This window comes from Canis lupus, chromosome 12 (assembly GCF_003254725.2).
Source record: "Canis lupus dingo isolate Sandy chromosome 12, ASM325472v2, whole genome shotgun sequence".
Taxonomy (NCBI): Eukaryota; Metazoa; Chordata; class Mammalia; order Carnivora; family Canidae; genus Canis; species Canis lupus.
The window spans coordinates 27,851,270-27,874,963 of NC_064254.1; the positions used below are offsets into that span (position 1 = coordinate 27,851,270).

Below are 23,694 nucleotides of genomic sequence, written 5' to 3' on the forward strand. Positions count from 1 at the left end.
CAGTCTCACAGATTTTAAAAGTATATTTAAAAATATATCTTGAGAAATTAATTTTATCATTTAAACTATTAATTATATGGATTATGAATACTCAATAAAATCTGTAAATTAAAACTATTATATATGGATTATGAATACTCAATAAAATCTGTAAATTCAATGAAACCCCAAGTCAGGATATGCAAGTATTTATATTGAAGGTTAACAGAAATTTTAAAACCTATATGCAAGTTTAGGTCAACTATCTCTCACTGTTAAAGCATTAAGAAAAGTTAATTTGACATTTTCAAGCCAAACAGAGGTGACTTCCAATAGGCAAAAATCTTTTAAGTTAAAATTGGGGTTCTATTTAGACTAAGGTAACATCTGGTCATTATCTAGTACGTGGATAGATCATAAAAGCAATAATATACAACCATATGAATAATATGGATTTTTTCCATTAATCACTGATCATATATGGCTTAACTGTCAATATAGACTGATTAATAGTAATATAGAATAAGAAAGGAAGGATTCAGGAGGCCAATATAGCAGATTGAGTGGGGATTTTGCACAATAATCCTGATTTAAGGCACTGACCTTGAATATAGTATAGAGGGGACATTTCTGAGACATATTTAGGAGATATAGTTGATGGTATTTACTGACTGCATAAAAGGACAAGGATGAGAAAATGGATTATGATTGTACATGATAATGGACATATTTATTAACTAAGGCATATATTTCTATCTTGATGTCTGGGTTGGCACACAAACTTGTACTTCTAAAAATCAGTAAGATGCAATATGAAATAAATGAACCCATCATATACACTGCCTCATTCAATTTATTTCAATTAGCCAATTGGCGGATAGAGATTGGGATTGCCCACCTGTATAGACTGACTTGGAGAGTAATAAACTGATAATCATTTTTAGTGAAGATTTTGGAACAGGGTTTAAAAGATACTCAAACAGCAATTCTGCAATGGCCTCTCTTTTCCATGTCTGATGCTTCCAATTTGGAGGAAATCTGTATGTTCTCACAGAAATCCAACATTTAAAGCAAAGTGAAGGGCAGCCCGGGTGGCTCAGCGGTTTAGCGCCACCTTCAGCCCAGGGTGTGATCCTGGAGACTCGGGATTGAGTCCCACGTCTGGCTCCCTGCATGGAGCCTGCTTCTCCCTCTGCCTTTGTCTCTGCCTCTCTCCCTTGTGCTCTGTGTCTCTCATGAATAATTGCATAAAATCTTAAAAAAAATAAAGCAAAGTGAAGAAAAAGCCCTAGTGAAATATAAAAAAATCATTTTATACTTAGAATAGGTATTAATACTAATTTAAAAACCTGATCTACAATCAAATTAGAATCAATATCTAGACATGTGAGTGAATATGCCTGTAGATGACTCCATTCCAGTTGCCGGCCGCAAGTCTCCCTTTCTAAATACTAGGAGGAACGAGCTACTGTTGTTGTATTCTGTTGGAATTTCTGACCCATAAAATTCTTAAACATGCTAAGTGATTGTTCCACACTGGCATGTCCTGGGGGTGAACTTACTGAGCCATACTAACTTGAACAACACCTGATCATCATCATCTTATTCCTGAGCTATTGAGAAAACTTTCTTTTGATCCGCTTTACTACCATTCAATCCATCAGTAAGTCTCTTGCTTCTACATTTTTAAGAATATCATAAATCCAATGATTTCTCACCATTTTCATGGGGACAAAAATAGATTTCCCAATTTTACTCTCATCTTACAATATGTTTACCACAGTAGCCAGAATCACATACATTTTGCATACACACACACACACACACACACAGACACACAATCATAACTCTTTACTGTTCAAAACTCTATCTTCTAGTCACTTAAAAGGAAATTAGAAGTCTTTAATGTGGACTATCAATTCTCCAGGAATTATCTGATCTCATATTCTATCACACATTTTATTGTCTACTTCTGCTCCAGTAACAGTTTTTATGTTACTGGAATGTACCAACTTCATTCTTGCTTAAGGACTTTTGTACTAGCAGGTTACTTTGCCTAAAATATAACTCCCAAAATATTTTCCTGGCTAGATCCCTCATTTGATTCATGTGTTTTCTCAAGCACTTCCTCTTCAGAAATACCTTTCTTACCCTAACTAAACTAATTATATAGGCAAGAGAAGAATCAATTTCCATGATTCCTTATTTTGCCTTTTACATATATGGCCTAACTCCAACAGTTAAGCCATATTCAGTTATTGGTTCACTGTTCATCTTCTCTACTAGAATATTAGTTATGTGATGGCAGGGACTTCATTTATTTCACAATGTATTCCCAGAGCCTAGAACACATCCTGAAACCCAGTGAGTGCTCTGAAATATTTATAGAATGAATGGACAAACGAATGAATAAATGGATGATGAATCTGCCTGGGGAAGAGTTTGTCATCTCTGGTCTCTTAGAAGGAGCTAATAAGCTGTGAAATAATAGTTCTACCTTATAGCAGCTGTATGCTTTTGGATATGCTTATCTAAACTTCTCTTACTTCACTTTTCTCATCTGTTAAGATGGAGAAATAATAATGTTCCACATACATAATTTCAATACAAACATGGTATTTAGCGCTCTGTTAGTAATATAGTGGGATCTGAACAAATGTGACTCTCCTTTCCCAGTTAGATTCATAGCCTATACATCCCAGTTAAACCTGGCTACATCTCAGATGTCTTACCTCTACAACTGCTCTAACTCAAATCCTGGAATACTGGGAAATGGCAAAGGAGAACATTACAGGCCTTGCCAAAGGGCGTGAATTTTATCCTGAAGTCAAGATGGAGTTGAAGGAGTTTAAACTTTAATATAAATAGAAATACTCAGGTAACTATGGCTAAATGTGACAAAGGCAAATATTAAAAATTGGAACCACTTCTAGCTGCTCTGCTTTGCATTAATATTGTGGAATCTTCAAAAAAGAAAAACGTGTTATATATGAATAAGGGATTTTTGAAATGGAAAACAATCTTAAATCATCTTGTCCATCATACTGTCAAAGCAGGTTTTAATATGCTGTTTGATTTGAGATCTATAAATATAAAAGGAAATATAATATTTTTATTACCACTTTATCATTTTGGGAACAAGATTTAATATGTGTATCATTTGACATTTTTTAAAGTAAGCTCAACATCCAACAGGGGGCTTGAATTCACTACTCCAGGATCAAGAGTCACATACTCTACCAATTGAACCAGACAAGTACCCCTCATTTGACATTATTAGTACCTTCACACTTATATATAGGCCCAACTTTGATTAAATATTACCATCACACATTACTTCTCCCTTCCCTTATATTCCCTTTCACTATTATTTATATTTCCGTGGGAAATATCAGAAAGGGAGACAGAACAGGAAGACTCTGGGAAACGAACTAGGGGTGGTGGAAGGGGAGGAGGGCGGGGAGTGGGGGTGAATGGGTGACGGGCACTGAGGGGGCACTTGATGGGATGAGCACTGGGTGTTATTCTGTATGTTGGTAAATTGAACACCAATAAAAAATAAATTTATTATAAAAAAAGAAAAAATATTTCCATCAGTTTTTCATTGTTAAATTCTTCTTTATATGCTTACAATATTTTTTTCTAATTTTCTGTATTGTATATTAATACCATCTGGTACAAAATGGGAGTGTTTTCAGTGCAAAATCTAGAAATGTTGGAAGATTGATGAGATATGAAGAGCTTATAGAGAAAATGAGGCCTTGAACTTTGTTTTCATTTTTAAATAATTGAAAAAACAAAAGCTAGTGCCAAAGCTCAGTGATCAAATAGAAGTTAAAACTGTGTACATGAAGAGTAACACTGAAAAGCCAGACATTTTTTACTCTTACTTGCTTTAATTAAACCACTGCCTTTAGCTACTCATCCAATTACAGCCAGAAGGGGACTATGCAGTTGTTCTCCAATATCAGTCATAAAATAATCCATGTACCATTCAGAAAGTTTTGTTCAGAAACATGTTCATGTGATATGATTTTATATATCCTTATTTTCACACAAATAAAGCTTTTACAAAATATTAAAACTATGCCATATTTAATGCTTAGAATTTTATCATTTGAAAGTTTTAGCAATAATTACTAGAATGTAAAAATGAATGTGATATATATAACATAATGACAAGGACTGAATACTGTATATTCTTTTTTTAAGATTTATTTATTTATTCATTCATTCATTCATTCATTCATTCATGAGAGAAACAGAAGGAGAGAGATGGGCAGAGATGCAGGCAGAGGGAGAAGCAGGCTCCATGCAGGGAGCCTGATGTGGGACTCAATCCTGGGTCTCCAGGGTCATGCCCTAGGCTGAAGGCAGCGCTAAACTTCTGAGCCACCTGGGTTGCCCAAATGCTGTATATTCTTTAAACTATGTAATAAGTGAAATTAAATCATATTTCAGTATAGCTAATATATCATCAGAATAGCTAGCAAGAGGATTAGGTAACAAGAGGATTACCTTCAGAAATTCCATTATTTTCAGTGTTAGCAAAAGAGCAATGTAGAGGGATTGGCCCTTCTTGGATGTCATAAAATGATATGGCCACCAACAGTGCTCACAAATCTCCAAAATGCTAACCTATGTATTTTGAGTAGAAAATATGGCATCATTTTAAAAAGAATGTGATAATCTTGAATATCTTCCATACCTTGAACAATATATCTCAGGATTAATAATAGACTTGAAAAATACCATATTATCACAGCCGGTTTTATAGTGAACTTTTGGAATCTCCACTGCTGGTATGAGGCAATACCACTGAAAGTCCCATGGAATCAGTGACCATACTTGGGAAGCTCATCACTGAGTCCCAAATACTCAGCAGGAGCTTTAACAAATTTTTGAGTAATTGAATGAATGAATGAACTGATCTGTCCCCAAATAAGGATGAAAATCAAAGCATTCCTGGTAAACCAAACACTTGTGAAGAACACTATATCACTGATATATTAAATTCTGTTCCAGGAAGAACTATGAACAGTTGACGACCCTCCAAAGAGTCATCTTTCTCAGGTGCTTCCTAGACTGACAAATGTAAAAAGTAGATGGTACTCAGATCTTTGTATTTGTGTCACTGTTTACATAAGACACTTATATGTACCATTTAAGATCCTCTTATCTTTATCTGCTTCTAGGTGAGTGACCTGGTGTCACTCTTTCCAGTCCTAGATATTGCTGAACAAATTCTTCTCCCACCCTCCCTTGGAAGGACTGCCATGAGAGATGGTCATTTATTTGATTTCTAAGAATCCAGTGAGACTGAACCACCAGTTCAATGATTGCCAAGTAGTATCCGGCCTGCTAACACATCCCATATTTAAGCTCTATTTCACTCGTTTTCCCTCTCTTTGATCTTTGGAATTGCATTCTTTAAAAAAGTAGTAGCATATGAGAAATCCAGGCTGGTAAACCACCAAAATTTGCTTCTCTGTTGGTGACAGATGCTGATGTTATCCATTTTTACCCTGACACTTCGGCAAAAATCCTAGGAGTCATTCTTGTCTTCTTTTCTTCCTTAATCTGCTTGAAACTCAGTAGCTAAATCTGGCCATCATTTATTCTAAATAACATGCATTGACAAACTTTTTCTGTAAAGAGCTAGATAATAATATTTTAAGCTTTGTGGGCCATGTATTTCAGTCACAACTACACAATTTTGTGGTTACAAGCTTGAAAGTAGCCAAAGATAATACACAAATGATTGGGTGTGGCTATGTTCTAGTAACACTTTATTCATGAGCACTGAAATTAAAATTTCATTTAATTTGTATATATCACAAAATATTCTTCTTATTTAAAAAATATTTTATTTATTTATTCATGAGAGACACAGAAAGAGGCAGAGACACAGGTAAAGGGAGAAGTAGGCTAGGCTCCCTGTGGGAGCCTGATGCAGGACTCAATCCCAGGACCCCAGGATCACGACCTGAACCAAAGGCAGACATTCAACCACTGAGCCACCCAGTGCCCCAAAATATATTCTTTTAAATAAAATTTCCAACTGTTCAAAAATGCCAAAAAATTTACTCCGTTCCTGTGCCTTGCAAGGTAGTGAGCTGAATTTTGCCTGTGGTTACCATTTGTTGACCTCCAACCTAGTTGCAAGGTGTCTGGAAAAGGAGGTCCCTCTCTTAGCTTCTGCCTTTAGTAAAAGCTCCACATTACTTTGTTTGACAGCTAGCTATATCTCTGCTTAGGCTGCTTCTCTGACTACTACGTATCTATGTATGTCCTCTTTTGTATCGAATATACCCAGCCCCTTCCCAAAAGACAGGGCACACAATCTCATCTAGTCAGTGCATCCAACTCAAAGTTATTGATTTTGGCTAATCATTGGACTAGCCAATAGCTAGTCCAATAGCACTGGACTAATATCCAGTCCTTATTACTCAATCTGCCTGTGGCTTCTTAAAGGTCTAGAGAGCTACAAATTCAAATGTGATTTCTATGCTTAGTAGTAATAACATACACAGAAAAATAAAAATAATATAAGCAGATGGAATAGGAACAGCATAATTGTACAAAATGCCCATGCAGAGCGAAGCATGGGAATGTAGCAATGACAAAAAGCAGCTAAGTCATTGATTGTGACACCTTCTGCCTGGCACTATAGAGAATTCCTTGATTAGACTGATTTTCTTGGAAAACAACCTTCCCATTCATTAGGTCTCACCCAGCTCTCTGGTCTTATCTGAAATAGGCTCTGGGTAGAGGAAGGCAGAGCTTTCACATAGTGCTTCATGTTGGTATAAATTTTGGGACCTAAATAAATAAATAAATAATAAATAAATAAATAAATAAATAAATAATAAATAAATGAATGAAATTTTGGGACCAAGAGATATTTTATAGTTATAGGGGTTTGTTGTTTTTAATTCAGGCTTGTGGTTTTCTTGGCAATGTATTTCCATTAAAATTTAAAAAGCACTGATCTATTTGCATTTAGTCTGTTTGTAACAATATGAATTATGATCTTTCCTTGTCAAAGTTCTCAAGCTGGCTTTATTTTTTTGTTTTGTTTTGTTTTTCTTCTCCTCTTAAACCATTAGTGGCAGCTACTTAACTTAATGACACTACTTGATGTCATCTGAACAATATGGGTGTAAGACATAAAGCATCTTTTCAATTTATCTTTGCTCTATGGCCTAGTTCATATATTTTGCTAATATATCTTAATGAGCCTGTGTTTCTCTCAGCATTATATGTTCTTAATTATTTAGGGGGAGAGATTCTGGAATGGTCAGCTTTTCTAGACTTTAGAAGCTTCAATCATGTCAGATCTTTCAAGTACTCCTCAGCCAATAAAAGATAACTAATAAAAAAAAAGATAACTAATGCTCTTCCTAAAATTCATATGCCAGAAATCAGTTACTTTCCTTCAGCTCACATCTCATGGATGAGGCCTAGCTCAGTAGTCTTACCTAGATGCAAGAGTGGGTGGAGGGGATTGATTGAGCAAGTTTGTTCTTGGATGTGCAACTGTTTCTATGAGGCAATTCTATATTATGGAGGGGGTGCATAAACTGTTCTGTTGCAAAGCTAGTAGTGAATTTAACTTTTATTCTGAAAGCAATGGCAAGCATTTGGAAGGTGGCCATCCATTAATACCAAAAGCAGAGACTGAGGATAAAATATGTCTGAAACATAGCACAGTATGTAGAAGCCTCCAGGCACTGAAGTCTCACCTTATCTGTCTCACCAGTTTTGAACATATGAGAGTTTTTGTGAACCATCATTAATCATGAACACTACCATGAATGCTATTATTCCCAAATGAATGTTTCTACTTTTCATAATAACCACATGTGTTATATATTACCAGAACCTCAAATAGTAGCATTTGAAAAAGATTCATATTAAATTCTAACAGATACAATTATATTTCTATATGTAAAACCCAACTACACACATTTCACTGCAAAAATAAAATACCTTCTTTCTCTTGAATGTTTCATTTCCTAAGTATTAAAATAGACTTTAAAACATAAATATTGATATCTTTCAATTGTCAAGGAAAGTATGTAATGCACAAAGATGTGAATGAGACAGGAATAGAATACTGCAAAATTTCTACAGTGCAGGGAAATGAAAATATATTTTAGTTAAAAAGCTTATGCCAAATAAAAAAGTTAAATTGGAATGGAAATAAATACAATTTATAGTATAACAAAATCTAGAATTCTATATTTGTACTTTGCTCTTCAGTGTCTTTGTGTTTAGTTTTTATTTATTTTAGTGTATTCTTTTATTTTGTATGGGGAAAAAAATTAGATACTTCTTAAAAAAAAGAGGGTAGTACATTTGAACTTATAATGGAAAAAATTATTCTTCTTAGATAACTATTCTCTTAGCTGATAGGGAATATGGTCAAATAAACATATGTACAGATGGTTAATTATGATAGTTACCAAAATGGATGCACCTCCTGTGTCACTGTGTTAAGTGCATTGTTTATACACAATTTCATTCAATCTTCATGCCAACTCTATGATACTATTATTATTGTCCTTATTTTACAGGTAAAAAAACTGAAGTAGAGAGAGGTTAAATAACTATGAGAAGGTTATACTGACAATAAGAAGCAGAGCTGAACTCTGAAACTTGATAGTTCTGATTAATTCCTCTGCCATAAAAATATACCAGGTTAAATCAAACCCATTTCCAAAAAAGCTAGTAGTTAAGCTCTCTAGTTTGTCTGTGTAATAGAACAGAAGCAATGTTTTTATAGTGGAAGCATATTAACTGTATTTGTGATGAACTCTGTGCAATAGAAAAAAACATTTTAAATTACTTTTAGAGAAAGAATTGCCTTTAGTTTGTGAAATACTACAGTAGAACATTTAATTGTGAAAATACAGGCCCCAGGGCATGGTCCAGAAATTAAAAAAAAGAAAAAACAATATTATGAAAGTTAATTGTTCTTTTTAATATGATAGGGAAAAGTTATATTGAGTTTCTAGAGAGCCAGGGGTTAGGGGTTAGATTCTAGGGAGGACGCATAATTTCTATTAAGGTTGAGACTGAGGCCAAGAGCAGATCTTTAAGAAATGTCTGAGGTTGGCAGCTCCCACATTCGGGGCATATATATTTATAGCAGCAATGTCCACAATAGCCAAACTGTGGAAGGAGCCTCGGTGTCCATCAAAAGATGAATGGATAAAGAAGATGTGGTTTATGTATACAATGGAATATTACTCAGCCATTAGAGACGACAAATACCCACCATTTGCTTCAACGTGGATGGAACTGGAGGGTATTATGCTGAGTGAAGTAAGTCAATCGGAGAAGGACAAACAGTGTATGTTCTCATTCATTTGGGGAATATAAATAATAGTGAAAGGGAATATAAGGGAAGGGAGAAGAAATGTGTGGGAAATATCAGAAAGGGAGACAGAACATAAAGACTCCTAACTCTGGGAAACGAACTAGGGGTGGTGGAAGGTTAGGAGGGCAGGGGGTGGGGGTGAATGGATGACGGGCACTGAGGGGGGCACTTGACGGGATGAGCACTGGGTGTTATTCTGTATGTTGGTAAATTGAACACCAATAAAAAAAATTTATTAAAAAAAAAAGAAATGTCTGAGGTTGGAATGGTCAAGGGATTTTTAAGACCAAGGATGGGCAATGTTTTCATATTCTTGTATTGCTATGCTATTCTCTGAAATACCTGACCCCTTTTCCCTGAACTCCAACCCTCAAATTTTGTGTTCATAATTCTTTGGAAAACATTTAGGAAAAAAAGACTGTGATAACCTTTTATTTGAGGAAGAACAAATGACAATTACAACAATAGCTAGGCTAGTAATAATAAAGTGTATATTAGGAATTTGACACCATTAAGAGAATCTTTTAAAAGTATATATTAAATCATCAATCTCTTACAGCAACATTCCATAGCCAAGATTGTTATCATTATCATTGTTTATAATGAAGAATTAGGTCACAGAGATATTAAGTAGCACAACCAGCATTCAGTGTGTGGTTCCAGACCTACCGTTCTTCCCTTTCTACTTGTTTGCTCCAAGCTTTAGAATTAGAGTTTAAAAAAAAAAAAAAAGAATTAGAGTTTAAGTAACATCAAGGTGTCAGTTCACTTGAAAAATTCAACTAAAAAGAGTTTAATAAAAGCTATGCATTTAAACACACCTTCCCTTGTAATCATGGGGAAGACAGAAGCAACATTCGTTGGACGTAAGTAATTTTCAGATACATCAGGAAATTAGAATTCCACAAAACTGCTCACTCTATTGCTGTACTTGAGGAGTGGCCAAATAATACATGTTATGTCCACAAATGTAATTAATTTCCTTAGATGTGTATAAAGTTGAAGACTTCAATTACACATTTATTAGTTCTAGAATAAAACACAGCTACTTGGGAATTTATGTGTCTATTCTTTGCCCACATTTATTAATAAATAAACTCTATTCATATAGATTAGGGATATCCTGCCATACCCAAATCATAAGAATTCTGATATATGTAATTAAGTCCACTATGGAATTCTAGAGAAGAAAATATTTTTAAATATTGTGAAATAGATTTAAGATATCAAAAATTTCAAAATAAATGAGGTGATAATTCGTCTTGGGTTTGAATAATTCAGAAATAAAAAAGACCTATTTCCAAGTGTGTGTGTGTGTGTGTGTGTGTGTGTGTGTATTTTTTATCCTACGTTTCCAAGAGAAATACAAATTAAAAGCAAAAACAAACCAAAATGTCTGATATATGGGAAACAAAGCTGTCTGAGAAGATACATACATTTTTCAAGTATACAAGTATATAATCTCAATATTTTCCTTCATGTAGAACTATGGAATTTGATTAAAATATAGCACAGCAAAAATAAATAAATAAATAAATAAATAAATAAATAAAATATAGCTAAAACACTTTCTGTAGCATGAATTTATAAAGCAGTTTCCACTAAAGCCTTAATTCCAAATATTGCAGGATTAAAATATTTGACATGGCTGATTTCATCATCTTTTAAATACTTAATACATCTTCTATGTAAATCTATATATTTAAAGATTTTACTTATTTATTCAAGGGGGGGTGGAGAGAGAGAGAGAGAATGAATGAGCAGAGGGAGAGGGTCAAGCAGAGTTCTCACTGAGCAGGGAGCCTGACGTGAGAGGCTTGATCCCAGGATCCTGGGATCATGACCGGAGTGGAAGGCAGATGCGTAACTGACTGAGCCATCGTGCTGCCCGTAAATCTTCATATTTTAAGTGAAGTTTAATAAATGGTGTTAGGAAATCTAGATACCCACATGCAAAAGAATGAAACTGGACTCTTATCTGGTGTTAAAAAAAAATCAGTTTAAACTGGATTAAAAACTTAAATGGAAGACCTGAAACTATCATACTCCTAGAAGAAAACATAGGGAAAAGCTCTCTGACATTGACCTCAGTAATGTTTTTTTTTGGATGACACTGAAAACCTCAGGCAAAAAAAGCAAAAAATGCAAAAGTGGGACTGTGACTATATTAAAAAAAAAAAAAAAGGCTTCTGCAAAGCAAAGGAAGTTTCCATCAACAAAATGAAAATGCAACCCATGGACTGGAAGAAAACATCCATAAACCATATGTCTGATAAGAAGTTAATATTCAAAATATATAAGAAATTCATTTGGCCCAATAGCTAAAAGACAATCCAATTTAAAAATGGTCAAAGGAATACATTTTTTTCCAAAGAGGTATATAAATGGCCAACAGATATATGAAAAGAGGCTCAACAACAGTAATCATCAGAAAAATGCAAATTTCAACCATAATGAGGTATCACTTCATACATGTTAAAAAATGAAAGAAAAGAAAAGAATAGAAAAGAAAAGAAAGAAAGAAGAAATACAAGAAAGAAGAAAGAAAGAGAGAGGGAGGGAGGGAGGGAGGGAGGGAAGGAGGGAGGGAAAAAATGATAGCAAATACTGGAAGGGATATGAAGAAAAGAGAGCCCTATACACTGCTGTGGGAATGTAAATTGGTATAGCTACTAACAGAACACTGTATGGAGGTCACTCAAAAAACTAAAAAGAGAATTACCATATGATCCAGCATCCTTCTTTTGGGTATATATGCAAAGGAAATGAGATCAGTAACTTGAAGAGGTATCTGCGCTTCTGTACTCATTGAAGCATTATTCACAGCAGCCAAAACATGGAAACAATATAAATGTCCCTCAATGAATGGGTAAAGAAACTGTGGTATATATGCATAACAGAATATTAAGCCTCAAACAAGAAGGAGATCCTGACATTTGTGACAAAATGGATGAATGTAGAAGACATTATGCTAAGTGAAATAAGCTACACGTAGAAAGAAAAAATTGCATGATCTCACTTATATAGAGAGATCAGAGTCAAATATATAGAAGCAGAGAGTTACCAGGTTCAGGAAGGTGAAGGGTGATGGGGAGATGTTGGCTAAAGGGTATAGAATTGAAGTTCTGTAGGACTAGAGTTGTGTAATTTATACAGTTTAGAGATCTAATATACAAAATGATGATCATAGTTAATAATACTGTATTAAATACTGGAGATTTGCTATGAGACTAGATTTCAGGTGGTCTCACCATTAGAACAAATGGTAACTATGTGAGGATATGGATATGTTAATGAGTTTGACTATGGTAGTCATTTCATTATGTATATGTATGTTAAATATTGTACACTGTAGACATATAAAATTTTATAAGATCTTTAAAAATAATAAAAATAGATTTTAAGGGTATAAATTAAATAGTAAGATTTTTAATTTTTTTTTTTCACTTTTTTTTTTTATTGGTGTTCAATTTACTAACATACAGAATAACACCCAGTGCCCGTCACCCATTCACTCCCACCCCCCGCCCTCCTCCCCTTCCACCACCCCTAGTTCGTTTCCCAGAGTTAGCAGTCTTTACGTTCTGTCTCCCTTTCTGATATTCCCCACACATTTCTTCTCCCTTCCCTTATATTCCCTTTCACTATTATTTATATTCCCCAAATGAATGAGAACATATAATGTTTGTCCTTCTCCGACTGACTTGGTGTCCAACGAAAGATGAATGGATAAAGAAGATGTGGTTTATGTATACAATGGAATATTACTCAGCTATTAGAAATGACAAATACCCACCATTTGCTTCAACGTGGATGGAACTGGAGGGTATTATGCTGAGTGAAGTAAGATTTTTAATTTTTAAAAAGATTTTATTTACTTATTTGAGAAAGAGACAGAGACAGTGCAAGAGACAGAGCACACAAATCAGGGGAATGGGGCAAGGGGAGAGGGAGAAGCAGGCTCCTTAGTGAGCAGGGAGCTCTGATGACTCAGAGCTTGATCTCAGGACCCTGGGATCATGACCTGAGTTGAAGGCAGATGCTTGACTGACTGAGCCACCCAGATGCCCCAAGTAGTAAGATTTTAAAAATATTTTAACGCTGACAGAACATTTCCTACAAGGTGTCAAGTGGACAATGACACATATAACGAAAGTCATAAGGAATAAACCCATAGAAGATAACAGAAATGAAAAATGGAACCAAATACAATAATGAGAGAAGTGAAGCAATAATATATAGTAGAAAAGAAATAAATGCAAACACATATGAATCCATCAAACTGTCAACTCAGTTTTACTAGACTCTAAGTCTTAAACAATGAAAAATACAGAAATAAAATATTTATTATTTTGTTTATTTAATAATGTTGCTGTTGGCTGCCACTGTATGGTCTATTTTCACACAGCCTGGTAGATACTAACAAAATTTTCTGAAGGCAGGTCTCCTATGGTACTGTTCTTGTCATGGGAATCAGCAATTCATGGCATAAATTAGCTGTTTCAAAAATATTATACTAAGCTGGCAGTTGCAAAAGGTAGCCATGTCAAGGCATACTCAAAATAGAATTCCAACATCTATGATAAATTCGGCTTCATGTAGAAAGTCCTCTCTGCTTCAGTCTCAAATACACAAAATAGAATAAACATCAAACTACAATTTCAGCTCCTGTCCATAATCTGGTCTTCACATGTAAATGATGACCATGTCTCCAGGAGGCCAAGAGTATATCAATCTCACAGTACATTGTCATAGACAAGTATTTGAATGATTAAAACCTAGAGAAAATTGTAATCTACCTCATTTCTCTTGTTTCATTTTAGGTATAATTTGACTATATTATTTGAATGAATAAAATGATGAACTTTGGACTCCCATTTCCGAGTAATCAAATTTTGCTTTTACATTTTGTTTTGAAGGTTCATATTATTTACTTGAAAATGATAGTGGATGCTTATTTTGTAAAAAGAAAAAAATAGCACTGATGTATTACTAGAGCGTGAAACTCTATACCTTGGTCTATTACTAATAAAACATTTATATCAGATATTTTATTAAAAGTAGGATTCTATATTGTGACCACAAATTTACAACAGCATGCTATATACTTTATAACTTACACTATTTTGAAGGCTAATAGTGTTTGATTTAATGATACTACAATGTCTTGTTGAGAGAATTTGTGAATAAAGAATTAAAAAGTGGAAAATGATCTCCGACAGTTTGGTTTTTTAAAATCATTTCTTCTGTTTGAATTCTTCTCCTCATTATACAACACATTACTTCAGAAATTGTAATTATTTAAGAGACAAGGTACAAATAATCTAGAGTATTACATGGAGAAATATTTGAATGTGTAATAAAGGTTAAGTCGGTTGTATATAAGACAGATTCATAAGTCAACAGAAATGGTATGTTGCTATAGCTATTTTTTCTCACTCAATGTTTTAAGATCTATCCATATAGATAGATATACATGTATTTCATTGTTTTCAACTGACTTGTAAGTAATTTCATCATATTTATCATCCCTTTAAATACCCATTTTCTTGCTTTCCAATGTTTTACTATTTTTAAGAAGGCTATTCAGAGTATCATCAGATCATATCTCTGTGCTTCTCTGCAGCAGAAAACTAGAGGGAGAAAACTGATTTAGCTGTTCCTGATGTCATATTATATTGATATCTGTCTATGGAGCCTAAAAGACCAGTCTTTCATATTCTGAGCATAAGACATAAGCCAATATATGATGATAGTAGTCCTGTGCCTGAGGTATATACTATTTACTTATTAAGGATATAGGTAAAGTAAATGTAGATGACTATTAAAATGTATAGGAGGGGTGCCTGGGTGGCTAAGTCAGTTGGGCCTCTGACTCATGGTTTTGGCTCAGATTATAATCCCAGGATTGTAAGAATGAGCCCCATGTTGGGCTCTGTTCTGATCAGGGAGACTGCTTAACATTCTCTCCTTCTTCTTCTTCCCCTCCTTTCTCTCTCTTTCTCAAAAAAAATACACATATGGGAAAAATATAATAATATATATTATTAATTAATAATACATATTAGTCACAGATAGGATTTTTAAATACTTTACATTGATATGTGTTGACATTTGTGATAGGTGAATAACTCAAGAAACCGATATTTTCCAAGTGACAGTACAAAATTGTGCATGGGTAAGAGATCCAATCAAAATGGGAAAAAGAAAAATGGATTTTAATTTAACAGAATATAAGAGGTTCATTGGTCATCAGGTTTCACATTCCACATTGCAGCTAGCCTTTAAGAAACCATTACTTACCAAGTTTTGGTACAATATTGAAAAGAGTATTACTAATTAGCTAAAAAGGTTATTAAAATATTATTTTTTCTAAATACATATACATGAGGCCAGAATTTCTTCAACTATTTCAGCAGAATAATTATCGTACAGATTGAATACAGAAACACATGTAAGTATCCAGATGTCTTCATGAAGTCTGACAATAAATATATTTGCAAAAATGTGAAACATTGCCACTCTTTACATCATTTTTATTTGTTTTAATACATAGTTATTTTCCATAAATATATGCTATTCCATATTATATTAATATGTTATGAATTTGTATTTTTATTTTATGAGTTAAATAAATATATTTCAACTTCTTTAGTTTTTATTTCTAATATGGTAAATACTGATAAATATATTCTACATTAAAAAAGCTCTTTGTGGCCAACAACAGCATTCTTTTTAAGAGTGCAAAGACCAAAAAGTTTGAGGGTCACTCTACATAAGGCGTGAATCTAAAAAAAATTTCAAAATAAAAATTTGTGTGAATAAATAATCATAGTCAAATCAAAAGATACTTTATATAGCAAATTTTTTAGCATCTACTACTCTAAGCCTTGAGGAAATAGCAGTGAAAGAGATTTATAGAGTCCATGCCCACAAGAAGCACACATTATGGTAAAGAGAGTCCTAAAAGAAACCTATGGACTAATAAATAAACATATTCAAATAGTGTTAGCTCTCATTAAGAATAAGAAAGAATATGGAAATAATGAGTAGGAGACATGGATGGGGGGTCATTTCATTTTGGGTCATCTAGGAAAGCTCCTCAGAGAGGTCAGAGTAAAGCTGCAGCTAAATATTGAGAAGAAGCCAGACCTGTGGATGAAGGTGACAGGGAGAGGGAAGAGAGGGTTCTGGAATAGGAACTAGAAGATACATTTTTTCTGAAGATGGTAGCAAATTTGGCAATGAAGGCCAATGCCACTGAGCTTTTAACAAAGAAGAGAGTCCAATTTTATCTTCTTTACATTATGAGGCAAGAATTATTTTTCTGATTTCACTGATAAGATTGAGGAATGGGGAACTTTTAAACCCCACTTGGTGTCATACGGCCAATTATTTGCAGAATTAGGCTTTGAAAATTGCATTCTAGACCAATCTAGTATAATGCCTCTCTCTTTCTCTTTTTTTTTTGTTAATAATAAATTTATTTTTTATTGATGTTCAATTTGCCAACATACAGAATAACACCCAGTGCTCATCCCTTCAAGTGCCCCCCTCAGTGCCTGTCACCCATTTATATAATGCCTCTCTTAAGAGAGGTAATTATAAATGAAATGAAGTGATGACAGGGGTTAGTGAGAGAAACAGAGTAAATGTTCAGAGAAATTTAATAGTCTCTGCTTGCCCTACCCCTAATAACCAGCAAAATGCCCCTCATATGTATACTGCTGTGCTGGATATAATAGGGAGGTATAGTATCATTAGGAGCATTAAGTCATACACAGTATTACAAAATTAAGGTCAAATTAATAGCATTGGAGGTCAATAAAATAGGACTTCTATAGAAGAGAGATCAAGAAACGGTTTAGAATTGGCTTGCAAGTAGCTGAGGCTACACAGGGACTTTCTGCTTTTGTTTTATATTTATTCTTTTTAAAAAAGATGTTATTTATTTATTTTACAGAGAGAGAGAGAGAGAGAGAGAGAGAGAGCAAGCAGGGGAGCGGCAGAGGGAGAGGGAGAAGTAGGCTTCCTACTGAGCAGGAAGCCAGATGCAGGGCTCTATTCCCAGGACCCCGAGACCATAATACCATGACCAGAGCCAAAGGCAGGAACCCAACTGACTGAGCTACCCAGAAGCTCCAGGTTTATACTTATTCTTACAAACAAAAGTTAAGTGTGCCCAACTTTTATAAGATTAAAAGAGAAAATTTTATCAATTGCTGCATTAGCAGATGGTTATATATATTATCAAAGGATTTTCTTTTTCTTTTTTTTAAAGGTTTTATTTATTTATTCATGAGACACACACACACACCGAGAGAGAGAGAGAGAGAGAGAGAGAGAGAGAGAGAGAGAAGCAGAGGGAGAAGCAGGCTCCATGCAGAGAGCCTGACATGGGACTTGATCCTGGGCCTCCAGGATCACGCCCTGGGCTGGAGGCAGCACTAAACCTCTGAGCTACCCAGGCTGCCCAGATTATATCCTTTTCAATGGATTTACTACCTAGTAATTGCTCATTATTTATTTAACTATCAGTTGCATACTGATTATTTAACAGAGAGAGTAGACAGTAAAATATCTAAGAGTTTAATTTTTTTGGAGACAATTTTTTTAAAAATTAGAAATAAGTGGTAAAATATAAGGACTTATGAGTACTTTATTTACATTAAAATTGATGGAACCTATCTATTGTATATAATGTAAGATATTAAGATTTTATTTGAGTAAAAACAAAAGCACCCTGTCTACCACTGTATGATATGTGCCACAAATACATTTTAAATGTAGAGCCTAGGGATGCCTGGGTGGCTTGGTGGTTGAGCATCTGCCTTTGGCTCAGTGCGTGATCCCAGGGTCTTGGGATCGAGTCCCACATCGGGCTCCCTACAGGAAGCCTGCTTCTCCTTCTGCCTGTGTCTCCACCTCTCTCTGTGTCTCATGAATAAATACATAGAATCTTTTAAAATATATATATATAAAATAAATGTAGAGCCTAAAGTTGAAACATTGGGGAGTGAATTATCCTTTTACCTTCTAAAGTATTTCATTTTTTAATATACACAACCCCCTCAAACTGTGAAGGTAATCAATTTGATGATATTCAAATATGTAAAGTTCTCATAGCCTTTTGTGTTTTTTTTTCTTTTGTGTGTTTTTTTCCCCCAAAGTACACTTCCTTTTTATATATTTATTTTAATATTTCATCAAAATCTTCTCTACTAAAAAAAAAAATCTTCTCTACTATGCTATAAACTCCTTAAGAACAGTCACTGTGTGACTGGTTATTTCCCTTGGACCACATTACACAGAAGGATTTCAATAATTCAAAATCTTCTTGGTGGAATCAATCAATGTGCTTCTGCTGTTGACAAACAGGCTTTTATGCTGTCCTGTGATCAAACATCCTGCCACACCATGCTATCCTATCTAACCTGTGTGAACCCTTTCCAATGGACCATAAAGCTCCTAGGTGATCCTTTTTTCTTAACTGTCAGGGAAATTTGTTTTTTTAACTAATTCATACCAATGGCATGAATGCCTAACACTGTGTCGAATGTGCCATCTCTCTACTTCACATTCATCCTATCCCCCACCACACGTATAGATAGTTCTGGAGCCAGACACAGTTATCCAAAAGAAATGCCTCTAATAATGGAAATTTAAGCACAATGACCATTTTTAAAGTGACATTTTAAAAGAAACATTTTAGCACTCTGAACAATAACCCACATGCATGACCGTCAGCATGCTTATAATTTAAACACCTCGACAGATATTTTCTTTTTCTCTTTAAATTCAATTTGTCAACATATTGTATAACACTCAGTGCTCAGATGATATTTTCTGATCAAGACTAACTGATCATTTGTTGGTAGACATGATGTATCTTTAAGTAGCACAAAGCTGAAACTCACTATAAATAAACGGTCCAACTTAATTAGGATATAGTTTAAATATTCTATAGTCTGTAAAAAAAAAAAGTAAAATGTGTAAGTATGAAAAAACATCAAAGTGAAGGAAATGCAGTCTGTGCCTGATTAGATAATATCAAAGTGAAATGTTACCTTTTGGTGTAGTTATTCAAACAAGTACTTAAAAAATCATTAGTGGATTTTACCTGCAATTATCCACATGAATTTTTTTCACTGCCTTGGATGGGATGAAAGATTCCAGGTTATTGATTTCTATAACTTTGATGCAGCCAGTAAAATTCTCAACTGGTCCAGAAATCTGAGATGGAGGGAGAAAAGGAGGGAAGGGGAAAGTGAGAGAGAATTTTACATTATTTTCTTTAATATATTATTCTTGCTGTAAACTAGTCAATCAGACTGCAAGGTTGATTTATTCAACATATTGGTAGAAAGTAATTCAACTCTTTTGCTAAACATAATTCCAAAAATGAGTATAAAAGAATACTATCATAATCAAAAGTTACTTGGAATCTGTAGATCTTATCACTGTATGATTCACTTACATATGAATAAGGAAAAATTTTCATTATTATAGTGAATTATAGCTGAAACATGGGAGAAAATCTAATACCCTCATCCTCCTCATTCTCCACATCGATGGATTATACGTTTCCATCTTTTGCTTCTGTTCCGTGTACTTTTTCTTTCAAACATTAGTTACCTTGCCCCATACACAGTTATCAAAGCATCAAGAAAACTTTCTCTTTCTGTTGTCAAAGGAAACATAGTAAACTATGAATATCTGTGACATCCCGCAGCCCTGATGGATTCTACATGCCTTTGTGTAAAGTTGTGTGGCCTATCCTCTTTAGGAATAACTTGGGCCAAAACTAACAACTAGAAAGATTGCCAAAGGGCCAAAATTAAAAAAAAAAAAAAAAAAAAAAAGGACATTGGAAAGCATTTGTTTTGTTGAACAAATAAAACTTCTTAAAGATAAACAGACATAAGACTTCTCATTTTACTCACTGTGAACATACAATACTATTCTATTAGTTCTATGCCTACACAAGTTTAGATTTATGTGAAAAAGAGAAGTTAATAAAAAGTAAAAGGGGCACAGCTCAGAGTTTAATAGTTAGATATGAGTATTTATTTCAGGTTCTGTTTTCTGTTATGTTCTTGATACTATTAAAAATTTCAAGCTAAGATGGACCAAACTATGAGCAGGATAGTCACTGAATTTGTACACTGAAAAATAAATTGCCTATCTTGATTTTTGAATTAAAAATAAGCACTATTTGCATTTTCAAGACTTGGCTTCTCATTGAGTGTAATATTAAAAAGGATGGAAGGAAGGAAGTCTTTGTCTAGCTTAGAAATTTTAGGGTGAATTTATTTTATCTCATCTTTTAACTGAGATTCTTGGTTTAAAAACCTTTAAATATTTTCTCTGCTTTCTGATATAAACACAAATGTTCTACAAACCCTCTCAACAAGCAACACTCTGTCAAGCCTCAAAAATTACTGAACTAGAAAACAAAACAATATTTCACACAGCGAGTTTACAAAGAAGTCAGTTCATTCCATAGAAAACAGATACTTGGCTCTTACATGTTGCAGAAGGGAAAAATATTGTTAGCTTAAAGTTTTAATGGAGTTTATTAATCTTTTTGTTTTTAACTTTAATTTGCATTTTTATCACAGGTATATATAAATATAGTTTATAAATTTTAATATAAAATTTACATATGCCTCTCCTGAAACATCATAAATTTCTGAATATACAGTTTCTGGTTTAAAAATTAAAAACCTAAATAGTCTTGGAAAAATGCTATTGATGGTAATGATTATGAATGTCATACTTTAATATAGCTCAAAAGTAGCATAATGTATGTGCATATTTAAATACATTTTTTTCTCTGTTCATGAAGATCCTTATTACTTATGAGGATGAGAAGTATGGAGAAAGGAACAGCTTTTTAAATATATACAAAGCTATGAAAAATGCTTTAAAAGAAAATGGTTCTATGATTACTCTATATGATGCTTAATAGAATTTTATGATTCAAATCTCATTCACATATTATGGGTTAAAAGACAAATATTAATTTATTTACCCTAGACCTTACTACAAGAAAAAATTTCCATACCCCTTAAACTTGAATGAATTCAAAATTCTTTCATTTCTTCTATATTAACAGATTCAAAACTTTCCAGTCTTTCACACGTTAACTTCAGGGACTCTTGTTCAGGATGAGTTAATTAGTTCCCAAATTCTCATGTAAGACTTTATGATTTTGAATATGGAAATTTCACTTTGCGAAAAAATAAATAAATAAATCAAACTTGTACCCAGAAACAGTACATCTGAATAGTAAATGCAAATCACGTGGGCGTTAGATAATTTATAGTGTTGAGAACTTTTTCTTCTTGAATTTGATTAATTTATAATACTCTGGTTAGTTAGGTCTCTGGGATGGGGTTTTAAGAAGTAAAAGGGAAACACAAGATATATAATTGATATGACGAGTTACATGTAACCATATATAATAGACTCATTAAAGACAAGAAATCATGAAAAATCACCTATATGAGATTATAGAAATAGTACTATTACATGTTATCTCCCTTCAGTGAGAAAACTTTGTACTCCCTTATACTCCTGGGATTTGTCATATTTGGTTCTTATTTTTGTTTGAGAGAAATAAGGAAATAATGACCCTCAGTTACTTCTAAATAGTGTAAAATGGCCACCACACAGCATCAAGAATATAATTCACAGTACTGAATAGTAATCATAACAGCATTCTCATTTTTTACCTCAAATTTGTCTCCAAGTTATAAATACACCTTCAATATATTCTCATTTTTTCTACCTTTACATTAACAGAAGAGTATTTATTCTATTTCTGGTATATGATGGCCTTTATTCTCATTTTTTTTCCAAATTTTTATTTAAATTCTAGTTAGTTAACATACAGTGTAATATTGGTTTCAGGAGCAGATTTTAGTGATTACTTACAACTTACATATAACAACCAGTGCTCATCACAACAAGTGCACTCCTTAATGCTCATCACCCGTTTAGTCCATCACTTGCCATTCTCCCATCCAGCAACCTTCAGTTTGTTCTCTATAGTTAAGAGTCCCTTATGGTTTGCTTACTTTTTCTTTTTTTATACCTTCTCCTATGTTCATCTGTTTTGTTTCTTAAATTCCACATATAAACGAAATATGGTATTTGTCTTTTTCTGACTGACTTATTTCACTTAGCATAACATATTCTAGCTGCATCCATGTCTTCAATGGATATTTGGGCTCTTTCCATATTTGCCTATTGTTGATAATGCTGTTATAAGCATTGGGGTTCATGTGCCCCTTTGAATCAGTATTTTTGTATCCTTTGGGTAAATACCTAATGGTATAATTGCTGGACTAGGGTACTTCTATTTTTAACTTTATAAGGAATCTCCATACTATTGTGGCTGCACCATTTTCATTCCCACCAAGAGTGTAAGAGGGTTACCCTTTTTCCACATCTTCTCCAACATCTGTTGTTTTCTGAGTCACTAACTGTAGTCATTTTGACAGGTGTGAGGTTGTATCTCATGGTGGTATTTGATTTGTAATGATGAGTGATGTTGAAGATCTTTTCATGAGCCTGTTAGGCATCAAGATGTCTTTGGAAAAATGTTTATTATTGTCATCTGCCCATTTTTTAAACTGGATTATTTGTTTTTTGGGTATTGAGTTTCATAAGTTCTTTATAGATTTCGGATACTAACCCTTTATCAGATGTCATTTACAAATATCTTCTCCCATTGCAAAGGTTGCCTTTTAGTTTTGTTGATTGTTTCCTTAGCTGTGCAGAAGCTTTCTATCTTGAAGAAGTCCCAATAGTTTATTTTTGCTTTTGTTTCCCTTGTCTGCAGAGACATGACTAGTAGGAAGCTGCTTTGCCTGAGGTCAAAGAGGTTGCTGGTTGGTTCTCTTTTAGGATTTTGATGGTTTCCTGTCTCACATTTAGGTCTTTCGTCCATTTTGAATTTATTTTTCTGTATGGTGTAAGAAAGTGGTCCAGTTTCATTCTTTGAACGTGGCTATCTAGTTTTCCCAACATCATTTGTTGAAGAGACTGTCTTTTTTCCTTTGAGTATTGATTGTTTCCTGCTTTGTCAAAGATTAGTTAACTATATAGTTGTGGGTCCATTTCCAGGTTTTCTATTCTGTTCCGTTGATCTATGTGTCTGTTTTCGTGACAGTACCATACTGTTTTGATGTCTACAGTTTCAGGATAAATCAAATGCATATTATGACAATATCACGCATGTCTGGAGGGAGATGACTCAAAACCATGAAATATAGTTGCCAATTTTGATTGCAAGTATAATTATTAGCTCATGAGATTTTTCT

At 33.8% G+C, this 23,694-nt stretch overlaps 1 protein-coding gene across 1 annotated transcript in view; it reads right to left on the reverse strand.

Moving 5' to 3' along the window:
- The window catches only part of EYS (eyes shut homolog), a 1,522,493-nt gene that overhangs the window by 478,189 nt on the left and 1,020,610 nt on the right, over positions 1 to 23,694 (reverse strand). The window contains exon 27 of the mRNA XM_025419151.3: positions 19,485 to 19,597. Coding sequence (XP_025274936.3) covers positions 19,485 to 19,597 — 113 coding nt within the window. The remainder of the gene's footprint in view (positions 1 to 19,484; positions 19,598 to 23,694) is intronic.